The sequence below is a fragment of the Coptis chinensis genome, chromosome 3 (assembly GCF_015680905.1).
Source record: "Coptis chinensis isolate HL-2020 chromosome 3, ASM1568090v1, whole genome shotgun sequence".
NCBI lineage: Eukaryota > Viridiplantae > Streptophyta > Magnoliopsida > Ranunculales > Ranunculaceae > Coptis > Coptis chinensis.
This window is the reverse complement of record NC_141458.1, coordinates 5416516-5434364: the sequence shown is the minus strand read 5'-3', so window position 1 is coordinate 5434364 and position 17849 is coordinate 5416516. Positions and strand designations below refer to the sequence as shown.

General features: G+C 35.3%; 2 protein-coding genes across 4 annotated transcripts; one reads left to right on the top strand and one right to left on the bottom strand.

Annotated features, from left to right (window-relative positions):
• Positions 1-11073: 11073 nt before the first annotated feature.
• Positions 11074-15391, top strand: LOC147507507 (putative Peroxidase 48). 3 transcript variants are annotated; one of them, XM_086600228.1, is made up of 7 exons: positions 11074-11826; positions 11917-12082; positions 13619-13784; positions 13954-14436; positions 14532-14659; positions 14829-14893; positions 14992-15391. In XM_086600228.1, the coding sequence occupies exons 4-7, from the start codon at positions 14347-14349 to the stop codon at positions 15060-15062; spliced, it is 354 nt and encodes a 117-aa protein (XP_086456354.1). In that variant the 5' UTR covers positions 11074-11826; positions 11917-12082; positions 13619-13784; positions 13954-14346; the 3' UTR covers positions 15063-15391. The 3 variants fall into 3 exon arrangements, with proteins under 3 accessions (XP_086456354.1, XP_086456353.1, XP_086456352.1); XM_086600227.1 differs by lacking the exon at positions 14829-14893 and having other exon boundaries at positions 11080-11826; positions 13954-14659; XM_086600226.1 differs by having other exon boundaries at positions 11080-11826; positions 13954-15391.
• LOC147507506 (uncharacterized) lies at positions 15361-16551 on the bottom strand. The gene is made up of 2 exons (XM_086600224.1): positions 16164-16551; positions 15361-15754 (listed from the first exon to the last, which is right to left on the bottom strand). Exons 1-2 carry the CDS (start codon positions 16549-16551, stop codon positions 15447-15449), a joined length of 696 nt encoding a protein of 231 aa, XP_086456350.1. The 3' UTR covers positions 15361-15446.
• Positions 16552-17849: the final 1298 nt, after the last annotated feature.

Below are 17849 nucleotides of genomic sequence, written 5' to 3'. Positions count from 1 at the left end.
GGAGTCGTATCAGTACAACCCATACTCATGTCTAGAGTAATTGAGGCTCAGATTCATGATGTTTGGGCTCAGGCGAGACTTGTTGACATATCATCTGAGGGCACTTCAGAATGGACTGTTGGTATTGATAAAGGATTACGTCTAAATGGCAGACTTGTAGTTCCTAAATCAGCAGAGTTAAGGAAGGAAATTTTAGATGAGGCTCATCGCATGAGGTATACAGTGCATCCGGGGAGTACTAAAATGTAGAAGGACTTAAAGCGCCAATTTTGGTGGAAGAGGATGAAAAACGACGTGGCAGAGTACGTGTCAAAGTGTTTTACTTGTCAACAAGTTAAGGCAGAACATCAAAGGCCAGCTGGACCTTTGCAACCATTACCAGTGGCAGAGTGGAAATGGGAGCTAGTGACCATGGATTTTGTTGAGGGGCTGCCTAGGTCTAAGAGAGGACACGATACCATTTGGGTGATAGTGGATAGATTGACTATAAGTCAGCTCATTTTCTAGCAGTACGGAAGACTAATAGTATAGATGACTTGTGTAGGCTTTATATTCGGGAGATAGTTCGCTTGCATGGGGTACCAGTATCTATTGTTTCTGACAGAGATAGCCAATTTACTTCGAGGTTTTGGAAGAGCTTCCAGAAAGCGTTGGGCACCACTTTAGATTTAAGTAGGGCTTTTCATCCACAGACCGATGGACAGACTGAGAGAGTGAACCAGATACTCGAAGATATGTTGAGAGCATGTATTCTCGACTTTAAGGATGGTTGGGAGGACCACTTACCCTTAGCTGAGTTTGCCTACAACAATAGATGGCACCATTTGAAGCTTTGTATGGTAGACCTTGTAGGTCACCAGTGTGTTGGGCTGAAATTGGTGATGCCACACTTTTAGGTCCAGATTTGGTTCGTGAGACTACAGAAAAAGTAGCCTTAATTAGAGATAGAATCCGCACTGCACAGAGTCGGCAGAAGAGTTATGCAGATAGACGACGCAGACACCTCGAGTTTAAGGATGGGGATTATGTATTACTTAAAGTTTCTCCTATGAAGGGCGTAAAACGTTTCGGCAAGAAAGGCAAGTTAGCTCCAAGATTTGTGGGACCTTTCCGTATCTTGAAGAAGGTCGGATCTGTTGCTGCTTATCGTTTGGAGTTACCAGAGAGATTTTCTGCAATTCATGATGTTTTTCATGTCTCGATGTTGAGGAAGCATCTAAGAGAGGAGGAAGAACCATGCGTCATAGCCTTAGATGAGTTGGAATTGCAGCAAGATGCTACATATGAAGAGAAGCCAATTAGGATCATTGACAGAAAAGAGCAAGTATTACGGAACAGGGTCATTTCCTTAGTTAAAGTACTTTGGAACCATCACGACGAGCGAGAGGCTTCTTGGGAGCTGGACGCGGACGTTCGAGAGAGGTACCCACAGCTTTTTGATGACGAGGTACTAAATTTCGAGGCGAAATTCTTTTTTTAGGGGGAGATAATGTAATACCCCGTATAACTTTATACTATATTCAGTATTCATTGTTTGTATGACACTAAATAAAGTATGTATGAGCTTATTTACTGGTTTGGGCTTCATTCTTTCTATTTGGGCTATTTTAAATTTGGCCCATGAGTTAGGGTGGACTTAAGTTTGCATAGTTGCTAAACATGAGAAGTGGTTTGACTTGTATTTGAAAACTAGTTGAGAGTGTTGTGCGCCGGGTAGTTTGTGAAAGAGAAAAGGGGTTAGTTACAAAGGATAAAAGAAACAAAGAAGAATACTTTGGACTCTATTCATTATTCTTTCAAAACAAAGAAGCAAAGACTGGTGGGTGAAAAGGAGAAACTAGTGTGCTGATTCATTTCTAAGGGGAGGAGTAATATTGTTTTAGTTCATCTTTTATTCCAGGCAAGTGATATCTATAACCCTCTTTTGTTTCTAGAATAGGATCGATTATTGAGAATGGGTAGTATGATCAATATTGTATAACATTATTGTTCTAATAAATGGGTATCACATGTTTTAATTCTACTGAATATTATTGTAGAATTTATGTCATGCTATATATGAGAATCTTGTTCCTTTCAGTGATTTCCCATGTCAGATAAATAAGTGGTGTATTACTTGTTTACTGTTGTTGATAAACTATCCTTGTTTTATATGACAGTGCATATATTATATTAGCCCATATTATACCTTATACTCTTGGTAGTAGACCAGAATTGGGGATGACACTACTCAGTTTACCATGTGCGGCTATTGTGCATTACATGTGTATTATATACACGAACGTATTGTTGTTGCAAGCTTATTTGGTTATGAATTGATTTCTCCCTTAGTCTTACTGTCAATACTATGTACACAACTTTCAGATGCAAGGTATTTATTTAGTACGTTGGTATATCCTTCATTAATGTTAGATAATCCTACTTATATGTGTATGTGTCCTTATTTGGTGTTATGTATACATTTGAGATGATCTCCTATATTTTATACAATGGAAGTTTGTAGACTTCACTTGTTGGGCGCGTAGCTCACTCCTTGTTTTATATATTTTTCAGGTGAACGCTGACTTAATACGGAGTGACGAGTAGCGTATTAGTTAGCTGGTTCTTAGAATCTTAATTCTTTCAAGTTGTAATAAGTGGAGGACTCATTAAGTCTTAAACCTTATTTATTCATTTATTGGTTGTAAACAACATTTAATTTCCTCCAATGGTAGATCTATTTGACCTAATGAAGCTAAGGATTTTGATTCTACCTTTGTAAATGCAAGTGTCATGTTGATTTGACTGTTCTGCATTTGCTCCAAGAAATCCGGATTGTCAGACCGGCCGGCTGATAGCTATATGGATTTTGGGGCGTTACATTTTAGCTGGCCGATTTCCACTCACATGGTTTCCACAAGATTACAAGAATACGTAACCAAGCTCCCCATAACTTCAATGCAACTCAGACCAGATACTGCAAAAAGTTATCTTGGATGAACATATAAGTTAGTTCTACAATGGAAATGACATATTTGCTTTTGGCCATGGATTGAGCTACACCACATTCAATTACAATAGCATTTCAGTGACTCCTAAATTTATTTCACTTGAATGACAGTTATCGATGAGATGCAGACAAATCGGGTCCTTAAATTGCATTACTTGATTTGGTGGAATGTAGACTTTAGATATGTGAAAATAGTTGTTTGAAAATTGAAATGTTAATATGGTTTCGTTGGTTATGAAATTTTGTATGTTATGTGTTAATGTGTCATCGTGTCGAGATGTACTGTTTTTCTTCTTTGGATTTGAATTTTGGTGCTTATTAGAATCGAAATTGTGGAAAGAAATGATTTTGACGCCCGCAAGACCCGTAAAATACCGTTTAAATAGTTTTACTTTTTAAATAGATTTGTAGTCGAACTTGATTAGATATTTTGATGAATTAGTATATATTTGGCTACTTGTGAATTCTGGTGTTTCAATTGCTTCTTTGGAATGTATCTATTATTTTTTTTTGTTCAAGACTCTTGCTATCGTTGTTTAGCCCGGAGATAGTTGAAATGCTGGATCCGCCCTTGGTGTGGCTTGCAACATATTGAAGTCTAGTATAGCAAGTTCAATCAAAACTGGATTCATTTTCTCTTCTCTCTGATATGCATCAATGTAATATCTAGCCTCCAACCTAGGCATTCTCCAATGCAGGGGAAGCTCCAAGGCATGTGTCACTTCTTCAGCTAGGCTAGGGTGTATATTTTCATTCAGAAGCTTCAAATGTTTCAAAGTGAAGTCTTTGGCTTCATGTTAAGTATTTTCATCTTCTAAACAAACATACAAAATATGATGATTTCTGTTCTTCCATATTACCCAAATAACAACATATGGTAACATACTCCAAATAATCGATCCGAATTAGACTATTCTGCAAAGCATTGGTTGGAGCATGAGAGTCCATACCTCCAAAGCAAAGCGGCAATGCAAGAACACATGACTAATGCTCTCCATAAGCATATTACACATAGTACAAATGGGAGAAACCGCCGTACCTCTACGAATTAGAGCATCCGCCGTTAAGATACGCCCAAGCATGACACACCAAAAGAAGAACTTCACTTTTAGAGGAATAGGGATTTTCCAGACAACTCTTGAAGGAAAAGGGGTGGATCTTTGTTTCGAGGGACGATCATGTTTACGTATTTTATCATAGAAAGAGCTAACAGAAAAGGTGTTGGTCTTGGTCTACTGCTATAAGCAACTGTCCATTTCATCATTCAATTAGACTGTCTCGAGTAACACGGTTAGATTAGCATATTGTTTGACTTCCCATTCATTCAAACATCTTCTCAAAAACAGATTCCATGCGAAATGACTATTCTGCATGTGTCCAAACATCTTTTTAAGTATTGTGCAGATCAGATTATTCGTCGTTATATTACATTTTACACCCCAATTTCCGCATTAATATTTAAAACAATTATATTCAATTATCTGGAAACCCGGGGTGAAACAAAACCCATAACCTTGTTATCAAACACGATATATACAAAACTGAAATCAAAAGAAAACTAAAAGGAACAATCTTTAAATCACATTATTAAACTACAAAGAAACTAACTAACTCTATTACATCTGTCTCAAAACAAAACTGTACCCTTAAGAAAATCTTAAACCAGAAGACTCCAAGAGCAACTCCAAATCATGTGTCCTTATCCATTGCACTCCACCATCTGTGTTCCCAAGAACACACCCACGTTGCAAAACAAAGTAAACATGGGTCAGCAAATTGAATTTGCTGGTATGAGTAGATTAACAACAAAATATATATAATAATCTTTCAAATATAACATTACCAACCATTTCAACTTGGAAAACAATATAGTTCCGTTTTCCAAAACGGCGTGTAGTTTCTTCCCAAGTAAGATTTCACCCCCAATATACAAATTCCAAGAATCTCATATAACAATACTCATCATTCCCACTTTTCAAAATAACTCACAACATAAATACCACTTACATTCCATTGATTAAATGCACATATGATAAACTAATTAAATATGAGTTTGGTATACTTTACCTTTAAGCCAACACGTCGTCTTATGGTAGGATATTTACGTCCCTGCAGAAAATATTAATAGATCCTACCCTCTTGCAAAACAGAGTTAGACATCACAATAAAATGATTTATCTCAGCCAGTCAAATTTCCATTCATAACCAAATCTCATTTAAGATATTTAAGTCTAATTGATATAACCTGGTTCGTCCCACATATTCAGAGAATACCACTTATCGTAATACTTATATCAAGGGTAGTCATTTATATGACATCATTACGTCATAAAGTTTCTGTGTGCATAACCATAGACCTCAAACTATCACAAGTCATTAATATTTTCGTAATAACATATCAAGTTATAGTCATTTCACAGTCACATAGAAATCACAATCATTTACTAATATTATTCACACTCACACTTCACATCCATAACATCACACAATTCATATACTTTTACTTAAAAACCACTCGTCTATTTATGAGAATGGGGAAATATCACACCTAAGGAGTACATTCATCCCTTGTGAGTATCAACTCATACAAACCACGTATATATTTCTCATAAGAAATAATATACATCATAATATATAAATATTCATTTGCAATAACTCAGTCACACATAAAATCAATATTTTTCTTTAATATCACTCATCTACTTATGAGAACGAGTAAAACTCACAACCAAGGAGTATATTCATCCCTTGTGAGTATCAACTCATACAAACCACGTATATATTTCTCATAAGAAATCACATATATCATATGCAATAACTCCATCATACGTAAAATCAATATTTTTCTTTACTTATTAATTATCTCGTTGACTTATTTATTAAAAGACACAGCCCAACCTTTAGTTCCTACTCCATGATTTGCACTACACACATTTGCCAAATCACACATATCTGTGTGCCTCACTCACACCGAGTACCACTACAAGACATATGTCCCAAGCGGGATATCGCCTCCATAAAACATACTTTCATCTTGTAAACTCGTAACTTGTGAGTCACAGCCATCTCTGGGCTTTCCATACACATAATCACAAAGCCTCCTTTGGGCATAACAAAATATCAGGTCATTCATGTCACATTCAATGAATACCTTGGGTCATTCCCACCACATTCAAGAAATACCCATCATAATACTAATAGGTCATTCATGGCACATTCAATGAATACCTTAGGTCATTCCCGCCACATTCAAGGAATACATATCATAACACTAACAGGTCATTCATGGCACATTCAATGAATATCTTGGGTCATTCCCGTCACATTCAAGGAATATCCACCTACATTCCCATACGTTCAAGGAATACAGCCCACCCGCAAAGCGAATTCCTTAGTTCCTCTCTAAGGCGGCTTTTCACATGACATCATTAGTCATAAACATTGCTTTTCATCACAGAGGCGTGGAGAGATCTAAAGATGTGGGCGACACATTAAATTTTCACCGGATATTTTTACACCGGATTTTAACACTCAAAAGTTATCATTTATTATAATATTTTCATTATATTATAAAATATACATCATCTCAAGCAATAGAATCATTAATAAATATTCTAAACACAGTAACCAATCAAATCACCTCATTATCCATTATATAAATCATAAATATCAAAAGGTTCAATCAGGAATAATGCATTAATTAAATGTCTCGTGAATACATTTTAAACTACCACAATCACGTACACAATTAAATATTAACATTGTACACATATAGTTAATTATCACAATAACTAATAACTAATATATAATATATAATATAGTATAGTGACTGCACTTTTGCTCAAAGCTGCCTACGTATCCAAATCTTTTAAGATTGGAATCAAGCTTTCTTAGTTCTTATCAGCCACATAGTCAATGCTATAGTTTTTCCTACATTCATCCAAATGATATGTAACTTAAATATTTAAAAACTAGGGTATGTAGACATACTTTTTCATGTAGAACTCGAAGTCTCAACATCAGCCCATCTAGAATAAAACTTAAGTCGAAAACAGTAAAAATCCTAATTTCCAGCAAACTAGATTTCTGACAGACTATCTTCCGAATGACACAACTTTTTTCACAGGTATCCAAACGCATCGAGGCTTTTTGTGTTGCAAAGCTGACACACAGAACTTACTTTCTCATGTTTTACAAAAGTACTCAATCTTATTCTAAATGTGCCAAAACTAGGCCCAAACACAGTGCGCAGAAACTGATTTCTGACGCACTATTTTCTGCTAGTCAAACTTCCATACACCATAATTAATTCCGCAGGCCTTGGAATGCGATGAGGCCAATTGGAATACAAAGCAGACTTCCAAATATTACTTTTTCATGTTTTCATAAAAATCTAGTTCAAACTCTAACTAAATTAAAACTGGACTTGAACACAGTGTGCAGAAACTGATTTCTGACGCACTGTTTTCTGTCAACCAAATTCCAGACATCATATCTACCACCACAGACCTCGGAATGTGACGAGGCCAATTGGGTTGGAAAGCAGACACATAAAACTTATTTTTTCATGTTTTGGCAAGAGTTTGAATCTGACTTTAACTATGTGAAAACTCGATTCCAAACCAGGCACAGATCGGATTTCTGCAGTTAAAAAATTTTGACGTGCCAACTTCCGAAGGGTGTAACTCCTTCTACATAAACCAAAATGCTATGGGGATTTTTGAGTTTGAAAGATGGCGGATAACACTTATTTAACATCCTTTAAAGAAAACCAAAATCAATCTCTAAACACATTGAAATTCGTCTCCAAATCAAACAAAATTCCTGACTCGAACATGAACAAAACAACACCAATATTGGAACAAAGTGTACGCCCATGTCAGTACTTATAAATATGATTAATAGAAGGAAGGGTTCTTGCTCAAGTAGGATCAGTATACAAAAATTAATAGATAAGTTCTAAACTAATATACAAGTGAGGCGCATGCCCATTAAAGTCTGACTTAGCGTTAGCCTTAGCCTTATATAATTATTAAGTGATAAAAAATTCAAGGATGTGAGTACCTACTGTGTACTCGATCAAAAACCATATATTCATGTCTTCTTATCTTAGAAATATTTGTGACCACAAGTTCCTACATCCTTAAATTAAGGGACCAAACCTTAGACAAAAGGAAATAAATTACTAGTATGACATAATCTGTAGGTTTGATCTATATAAAGAGAATCCACCATCAATCTAGTATATTAACACACATGAATTTAAACAACATGAAGCTAACGTCGATATATCCATACTAGTTGCTTCCCATGAGACCATACCAAATAATACCCGTAATATCTATTCTAACCATACCTTGTCAATCCACATGACAATGATTTCCACAAGAATAAACTCTTAGGTGCCAACACAGTATCACAACTTCACTAGTGCCATACTACCATCTGGTAGGTCAAGTAAAATTTAAGATAACATTGAATAGATTCATGGAACACAGAGAAAAATCACATGCAAAGCAATCAAGCATTAGCCCTTAAAGCTACTACTGTTAATTAAAACTTCAATGTATAAATCTTTGTACGTGCATGTTTACCAACAACCATACTCCTCAAAAAAATATATATATATATCAAAACTAAACTGTGGAGCCAGCATCCCAATAACACAGTGCCATCTATGTCGATCAAATTAATATTATTTTGTTTAATCTCAAAGTTCCACTAATAGAAAATTAAATACATAACTAATCTAAATCTCATTAATAAATCAATTATATAAAATTAAGGTTTAGACTACTCACTCGTGATACGCTCCTGTTGCCAGCAAATCCCCAGTAAGAAACCTTCATTTTCTTCTTTGAGTAAAACTCTCTCCCTCTCTCCACTGTTTAAAACTCTCTCTCTCTCCACTATTTAAAACTCTCCGTGTAGACTGTAGACACCATTTTTTTCAAAAACCCCTTGAAAATAGGGAATGGGGTTTATCCTATTTACCCTATCTCTTTCTAATCTTTATCCTTTTTATTTTTATCTTATCTCTTATTATTATTATTATTATTATTATTTATTGTACTAGAAAAATATTAAATAAAAACACGGGGTGTTATAAATTCACTCTAACAAACGAGGGGGTTCCGAGTACTATATAAATGTGAGAAAGAAAATTTATGTTTCCTCACAACAAACAACTAGATAGAAAAAGATGATGAACTCGTATGATTAATACGCATCTTCAAAAACCAACAAAAAAAAAAAAAAAAAAAAAAAAAAAAAAAATGAACAAATTAGGTTTTCAGGAAATTGGCTTGGGTGCCGAAAGATTTGTGAGTCAGATGTTCTTCCTTGTGTTGGGTGGCTTGTTCTCAATTCAGGAAAACGCGTTTTGCAGATTCTGCAGATCAAACCATTAGGATGCAAGGTCTTGACGTGATTTTTGAGAGAAGTAAACATATGAAAAGTGATAGTGCAAAGACTTTAAACGGCCCTTCGTCTTCTTTTCTTTCAACCTCGCAAACCTTCCTTCCTTTAGCCATCCGAAAACAAAATAATCAAAATTGAAAAGTTAAAAAGTTAAAAAAAGAAAATTTTAAACCCTAAAAAGAGATAGAGATAAACATTTTATACTTAGGGGCCTTGTTAGCAATTTGGGATACGGCAAAATTCAAGACGGAAATAATTCGAATTATTCGGTGATTAAAAAAAAACGGATGCGGTCAAATATTCGGTCAAAAACTCGCAATATGGCAATTATATGGTGTTTAATTAATACGCGTTTTAAACGTTTGGTTGCAAAAATTCGGAAGTAAAAAATTCGTGATATTATATTAGTAAATATTAATAATAGTTGTCATTCTTTACAACATAACAAACATATATAAACAATTTAGCTACAAAAACATTGAAACCAATTGAATAGTCTACATAGGTACCTTTATTTATTTGTTCTTAGATTGAAATTATCGTTCAAATTTCAAAATACACACACTCCATGACATGACAATTTAAATATTGTCCAAAAAGTATAAAAACAAAGCTTTTGGATTAATTTATCACTAAAAATGTAAGAGTGAGGACATAGTACATAAAAAATAACAAAAACGCACCTGAATTTTCATTCATTTTTTTTTGGTGCCGCAAAAATTCGTATTATTCGTTTCAAAGCAAAAAATCGCGAATTATTGTGAATCTTTCAAAGATTCGGAAGTATTATATGTTTTGCCCTTTAAAAATTCGATTCACGAATTATTCGTGAATAATTCGGCCAATTGCTAATAAGGCATAGGGGCAATATAGATAGATGATCATTTTATAGATTTGAAGTTCTTGAAAGCAAGATATATATAAGAGCTTTCAATAAAAAGGACGAAATAGTGAATGTAGCTCTTGTCCGGAACGGACTTTCATAATTGAAGGAAAGAGGGGAACATGGTATGTGGAAATGTATGTGATTCTAAACCAATTTTCATCACTCAATGATTTTCAAGACCTTCGAATCTATAAAATGTTCATCTATATTGGCTCTTGGTATAAAATGTTCATCTCTATTTCTTTTTTTATTTAGTAAATAATGGAGAATATAGATGTAGTTAATATTTTCTCCTCAATGAGAATATTTAATGTTGGCCTATCTAGGGTAGGGGTGTTCATGGGTCGGTTCCAGTTCGGTTCTTACTGGTTTCGGTTCTATTTTTAACGGTTTTTATCGGGTTCGGATCTTTTGGTTTTTTTTTCTTATATTTAGAAAATTCGGATTCATAGTTACATACCCATTAATTAAGTCGGTTCCGGCTCGGGTTTGGTTCATTCTCGGATTATATATTATTATTGCTAAAATTATTTTTGTACGTATGTAATCTATATTAAAGTTGGTTTTTAGTGTGATAATAGTATTTGATACCGATATTTTTGTCCTAAATAATATAATAGTCTTAAATTCAACAGTTTTTCAAAATTTTCTAAAAACTTTAAGTATATCTAATAAATTATACGTACACGTGTATTTTATGAACACATGTACAATATACTATACTACTATACGTACCTGCATCATCATATATATAATAAATATGACAATCCCCACCACTTGAGGAAAGGAAGTCAGGTTCGGTTCCAGCTTTTGGCACCTGCGGTGAGCTAAGACACAAGACACAGCACCTGTTGCTAGGACATAGGCATGGACAGATCCATCCATTAAAGCAAGGCTTTAGCATATATCACAATTATATTGTTAGTTAGCATTGTATATATTTATTATCCTATATATACACATGTAATATATTAGTTAATATATATAATGTATTAGCTAATTCATTGTATACATTCTAAGATTGCGTTTGGTGTTTCATGATTGCTTCATTCAGCTACTTTTCCTTCACTTTTCTCTGTTATTCTTTAATTCTTTAATGGTCGTTCTGTATATTTGTCACATTTCTGTTTGTTATGGCATGATTAAAAGTTGTAAAACATGGGTTCTTGATATTTTCATATGTGTTCTGTATCTTTGTATTGAATTTCGACACCAACACTTGATATTTTACTTAGATTTTGATATGTGTTCTGTATCTTTGTATTGAATTTCGACACGGACACTTGATATTTTGATGGGAGTTTGTTTTTTTGATAAAATGGGGATTGGTGCACGCAGGGATGTGATGCAAGTGTTCTATTGGCATCCGTTGATGGAATTCGGCCAGAAAAGACACACACCACCAAATGACACACTGCAAGGTTTCAATGTAATCGACATGATAAAATCGAAGATCGAGGAAGTGTGTCCTGCAACAGTTTCCTGTACTGATATTCTTGTCCTTGTTGCAGCTAGAGAAGGAATTGCTATGGTAATACTTTTGAGGCATTTGATTTCTAGTTGATATTTTTTGGTTCTTTTCATTAATTTGCTCTTTTAAGTGTATATGTTGAAAATGTAGGCTGGTGGTCCTTATTATCCTTTGTATACTGGAAGGAGAGATAGTCTTATGTCATTTCCAGAAGTCGGGGCGTATGAGCTTCCTTCTCCCCATGATGATCTTTATAAGACCTTTACACCCTTTGCTAGTAGGGGATTTGATGAAAGGGAGACTGTCAGTATCTTAGGTAATCCTACTTTTCTATCTTATATTTTCTACAAGTTCTTTAGTTGATTTGTAGAAATGTTGTCTTAAGATAATTGATTTGCAATTGTTACTTTTTCCAATGAATCCTTCATAGAACTAGTCTTGCTCATCAGTTTCTTCGACTAGATACTAGTATTCCTGTTTCCTAAAGAGAAATCAATGATGTTGTCAATGGGAATATTAAATACATGTGTTTGGTACTGCAGTATTGGTTGTTACATACAGTCCTAATGGTTGTTTCAGCAGTTTGTACACTGTTTCCATACAACTGAGACCAGGTTTCAATGTTCATCAGTGATTTGCAAATAAGATTGGAACTAAGTAGGCACACTTTGTTTAAGACATAAGAATGTGTATGCATACATCAGCATGCGGCATCATCATTCATCAAGCTTTATTCTGATGATGCCACAAAAAAGAAGGCCACTTAAATGTTTGGGCCCTAAATGTTATACATGGAATTCCTTGTGTACAGTAAACATAATTTTCACACACTCAAGACACACTTATACAGTTACACCTATCAGAGAGAGCAAACTCTGACAGCAGTCTCAGAAGATCTCTATACATAAATAGCTATATTAAGAAAGGCTTTCACTTTCCTTCTGTGGTTGTGTGAGAGTTGACAACTACTTTTTATTTGAAACAATCTGGATTTTGTTCACTAAAAATGCTGAATTTGAGCTGCGGTAGTTTTCATTAGGTTCAGTAAAACGTTTGTATCATCCATTTCAAAGTCCATGCTTGATTCATGTAATTCATATTGAGTTATGCGACCAGCAATATCTTAGGATCCTAGTTGAGGTAAATAATTGGCTTTACTTGAAAGTTCCGGGTTTGAGGGGCATTGGCTGATTATCCGCATTTGGCTTCGTTGCCTACCCTTGTTGTAGTTTCAACTTTCAAGTCTAGAATATGTGGGCATGGCTCTAGTTTCATAGTAATTGCATACTGGTCCTTCACAGCTTGGGCTATTGTGGATCATTGTCTGGTTAACAGTATATCAAGTCTATGTTTGGTTAAAAAAATTCATTGTAGAATCATACTCACACAGTTTTTATACTTTCTTCTGTTGACGGATATGGAAGTAAAGAGCAAAAAGATAAATAAAAAAAAAAAAAAAAGGTGATTGCTTTGTTAAGCTAATTAAGAAGGAGACACTTTTCTCTGTCAACTAGTGTTGATTATACCAAACAGGTTATGGGTGTGGGAAGGTTGACTCATATGTACTTGCTATTTTGATTGGAGTTTGTTGTGTTTGTGAAATGGGTATTGGTGCAAGGATGGAAGCAAGTGTTTCAAGGGACCCATTTATGAAATTCGGTCAGAGAAAGATACACCACCCTATGAGGCTTTTAAAGTTTCCTGCAACAGTTTCTTGTGCTGATGATCTGGTTCTTGCAGCTAGAGAAGGAATAACTAGGGGAATAGATTGAGTCCTTTGATTTCTAGGTTGATACTTTTTATTCTTTTATTTCATTTCTTGGACTTCTAATTGTAAATGTTGGAATTTTAGGATGGTGGTCTTCATTATCCATTGTATACTGGAAGGAGAGATACTCTTTTGTCATTTCCCGAAGTTGTGGCATATGAGCTCCCTTCTCCTCATGATGATTTTTACAAGACCCTCTTATCCTTTGCTAGTCGGGGATTTGATGAATGGGAGACTATCGGTATCTCAGGTAACAAACAAACTATCGCTCAACTGCCATTTAAAGTTGGTTATTCTTTAGATTAGTGTTTTGCAAATTTTACTATTCATTATGAAATAGAAATATGCCTTTGATACAACTTGTCTGATTCTTCGATCAGTTTCTTAGATTTGATAGTGCTATTCTTGTTTTCTTGTAGATAATTAATTGATGTTATCAATGGGAACTAAAATGGATATCTGAAGAGATCTGCTCAGTACTTCAGTATTGATTATTTTAGTCCTTCTAATGTCACTGTCAAGGTTGCTCATCAAGTGCTCATAGTATTGGAATAATTTACTGCCAGTTTCGCAATTGCCTTTAGAACTTTGCAGGGAGTGGACCTGATCCATCTCTTGAACCTGGATTTCTTAGAAAGATAAGGTCGAGATGTCATAATAACGAGGATTTACCAGATGAGGCAGGCATAAATATAGAATTTGAGGGGGAAACAGGATTAGGGTTTGGTACACAATACTAGAAAAGTCTGCAGGGAGGGAATGGTATTCTACATGCTGATACGTTGAAACGTTTAACGTTTAACGTAATCGAGATGATTATATTGAAGATTGAAGAATTCTATCTTGCAACAATTTCTTGTGCTGATATTCTCGTTCTTGCAGCTAGTGAAGAAATTTTTGTGGTACTATATTGAGTCTTTTGATTTCTAGTTGATATTTTTATTCTTTTTATACCTAATATGGCCTTCTATTCCTTATTCTCTGTGTATACTGGAAGGAGAGAGTCTTATGTCATTTACCGAAATCGCTGCCAAAGAGCTACCTTATCCTCATGGTGATATTGGTAAGACCCTCGTGTCCTTTGCTAGTAGGAACTTTGATGAAAAGGAGATTACAGTCTCTTAGGTAATCTGACTGTTCTATTAAAAATTTCTGTATGTTTCCCATCTCTAGTGATTTGTAGAAATTTTGGTTGAACTACTAACAGAATCAACGAAATACATATGAGCCTTGGATACAACTTGTCTTGTTCATCGGTTTTTAGGTTAGTTGATACTATTCATGTTTTCTGCAGAGAGATTATTGATCATCTACTGAGTGATTATTACAGTCCTAATATAACTGTCAGTTGTTCGTCAGGTGCTCATAGAATTGGAATAAATAACTGTCAGTTCTTTGGCAATCTCCTACACAAAACTTTGCAGGGAGTAGTGGACCTGACCCATCTTTTGAATCAGGATTTCTGAATCACATGACGTTGAGATGTGTTAACAGCAAGGATTTACCAGTGGAGCCAGGCATGAATTAATTCTATAAGGGGGCGACAGGATCAGGGTTTGGTATACACTACTATTAAGAGTTTGGTGGAAGGCAAGGGAATTCTAAATGCTGATCAGCAGTTGATGGCCAGTGAAGGACTGGATGTTTGGTGGAAGGCAAGGGAATTCTAAATGCTGATCAGCAGTTGATGGTCAGTGAAGGAACTGCAATCCAGTCACTCACTTGGTAGTGTAGGCCTATTGAGTTTGGTGAACTTGCAAGCTAATCAGGGGGATATAGTGAGTAGTGAGGGCCATTACAAAATACTCTCAAATGTAAATCACCAATTGCCAGTTAAAGTAATTTCTATTAGCAAAATATTATTACTTATTAAACATATTACAGGATACATCCCATTACAAATAAAAAATCATTAGCCTAGAGAAGGCCTAAAGAAAAGCGGTGGACAAAAGAAAGAAATAATATCTTCACCTACGTAAATGCTCCCAAATTTCTGATTATCAAAGTCATAGAATCCCATGTTATGACCTCCGTCTCCATTGTAATAACACTCAGCGTGATCATCAGTAAAGTAGATATAGTTAGACTTCAATCCTGGGTACTCGGTTGTTGAGATAGCAAAGGAAGAATTAGTTCCTATAAATAAGGAATTGTCTCCAAATTCCGTCAACTCAATCCATTTTTTAGCACTAAAATCCAGCCGGTAAACCTCAAACCAATCTGTCACATAACGAAAAACACCTTCAGGAGCATTATAATCTTTATCAAGAGCCCGAGCAACCAAGTGAAGATGACCAGATATCTCTACCAAATAAAACCTGTCGCACAATTCTATGTAAATCTATTGTTTTCGGAACAGGCTCATCAATTTTGCAAATCCTTAGTATCCCACTGGCTTGAATAGCATAAAATCTTCCATTAAAAAACAAGATGTCATCGTGTGCTTGACGCGGTGGACTCTCAATTTCCGTCCAAGCTTTGTCACCCGGACGAGCAAAGGCCAATGAATTAAATTGTGAACAAATAACCATAACTATACAATCATTCTCAGAATTAGGCATACTAGACGACATAACGAATTTAAACACAACTATCTTGCGCAAGTGACTAGGCTCAATATAAGACTCACTTTGGAATGGGAAGGTTCGTTGTGGTGGAAGAGAGAGTTGAGCTCGAGTTAACGGATTCAAAAGATGAATATTGAGATCAAGTCCAACTGTCAGAAGCCATCCAAAGGGTGATCCAAAACACCTGCTCCCTTGACACTCAGGCAAGTAAACATTGAAAGTTTTTCCGCTTGAAAGACAGACAAACTTTCGATTATTATTGTGGACTTGTTCACCATCACTATTATTCTCATCTCTTTCTGGGAGCATCAACCATGGGCTGTACGATTTCTTATATCCAATTTTAAGTGATCTCCATGTTTTGCAAACTGCACCAAATCTAACATGATCATCGATGTCAACTAGTCTTTTTCCGATTAGCTCGATAATATCTACAGGGACTGAATCCATGTCTATATCTTAAGAATATGATGCACCACTCAAAATGTTACAAATAGATAAATAACCAGGATGCTCCTTGAAATCCTAGGAAAAAAAAGGGACAACTACTCCAAATCTGACTTAAGAGATCTACTCTAAAATGGATTCGTTGTAGAAGAAGGATAATGATGGATTAACTTTTAAGAGAAGAACAGCAAGACACCACAAGACTTGTTTTCAACGGGTTATGCAATTGTTTTTTTAACATATATATATAGAGAATTGTACTGGTGATCCTTATTCTATTAGAATTTAGAAAACCTACCTTCACAACGACAAGGATTTTCATGATAGAAGGCTCGCATCATCATAACCTTACGGGCTCATCGCCTGGTTCAAGGCCTTAACGAAACATTCTAAAATAAGGGGCCAACAGGCAGGTGCTACTGTGGCACTGTGCTAATCAATGTTCTAACAAAAATAGAAACCACTTTTCCTAGAACAAATTACGTTTTGCACTGAATTTAGTATGTGATGTGCTGAATACTGATGTGGACATACAAAATTTTAATATTACAATATGCAAAAAACATTCACATAATAACGTTTGGGGTGAATCACGCGGGAAGTTGCCATTATTCTGGCTCTATACATGACTTTTTTTGGGTAAAGCTCCTATAGGGTTGCAACCATTTCCTAATGTGCTAATGGGTATGTGGTATTCATTCAAAGGTTCAGGATAGGAGCAGATTAAAGGTTCATCAGTTCTTGGTTAATAACAGGAGGTCATTAGTAAAGCAAAGAGTACGTACGCAAAAGTTGGAATTCCCTGCATTATGCTGCTACCTTCGCTCGTCTTGCAATGGTCCGAAATTCTCTTCTATTTTCTCAATGCTGACTTCATGTGCGTTTATGGAAATTCTTTTACTAAAACTTGAAATGAAACTCCACCAGTTTGTATGGGAAGATTGGAAGAAAACATAGCCTGGCTGGTTTCGGTCATGTATTCATGTCCAAACTTCATTCAAGCTTTGCAACTCGTTGAAATGTATTGGCTGTGTTTTGTGGTACTGAGTTTTTTTTATTTCTAGTTGATATTTTTATTCTTTTATTACCTAATATATGGCCTTCTAAATTTGACTGTTGGAATTTCCTTATTATCTGTGTATACTGGAAGGAGAGATAGTCGTATGATATTTACTGAAATCGCTGCCAATGAGCTACCTTATCCTCATGTTGATATTGGTATGACCCTCATGTCCTTTGTGGTACGTGGAATTCTCCTTCGTGTATTTCAAAGTACTTGTGTATACAAACTGGAAAAGTAG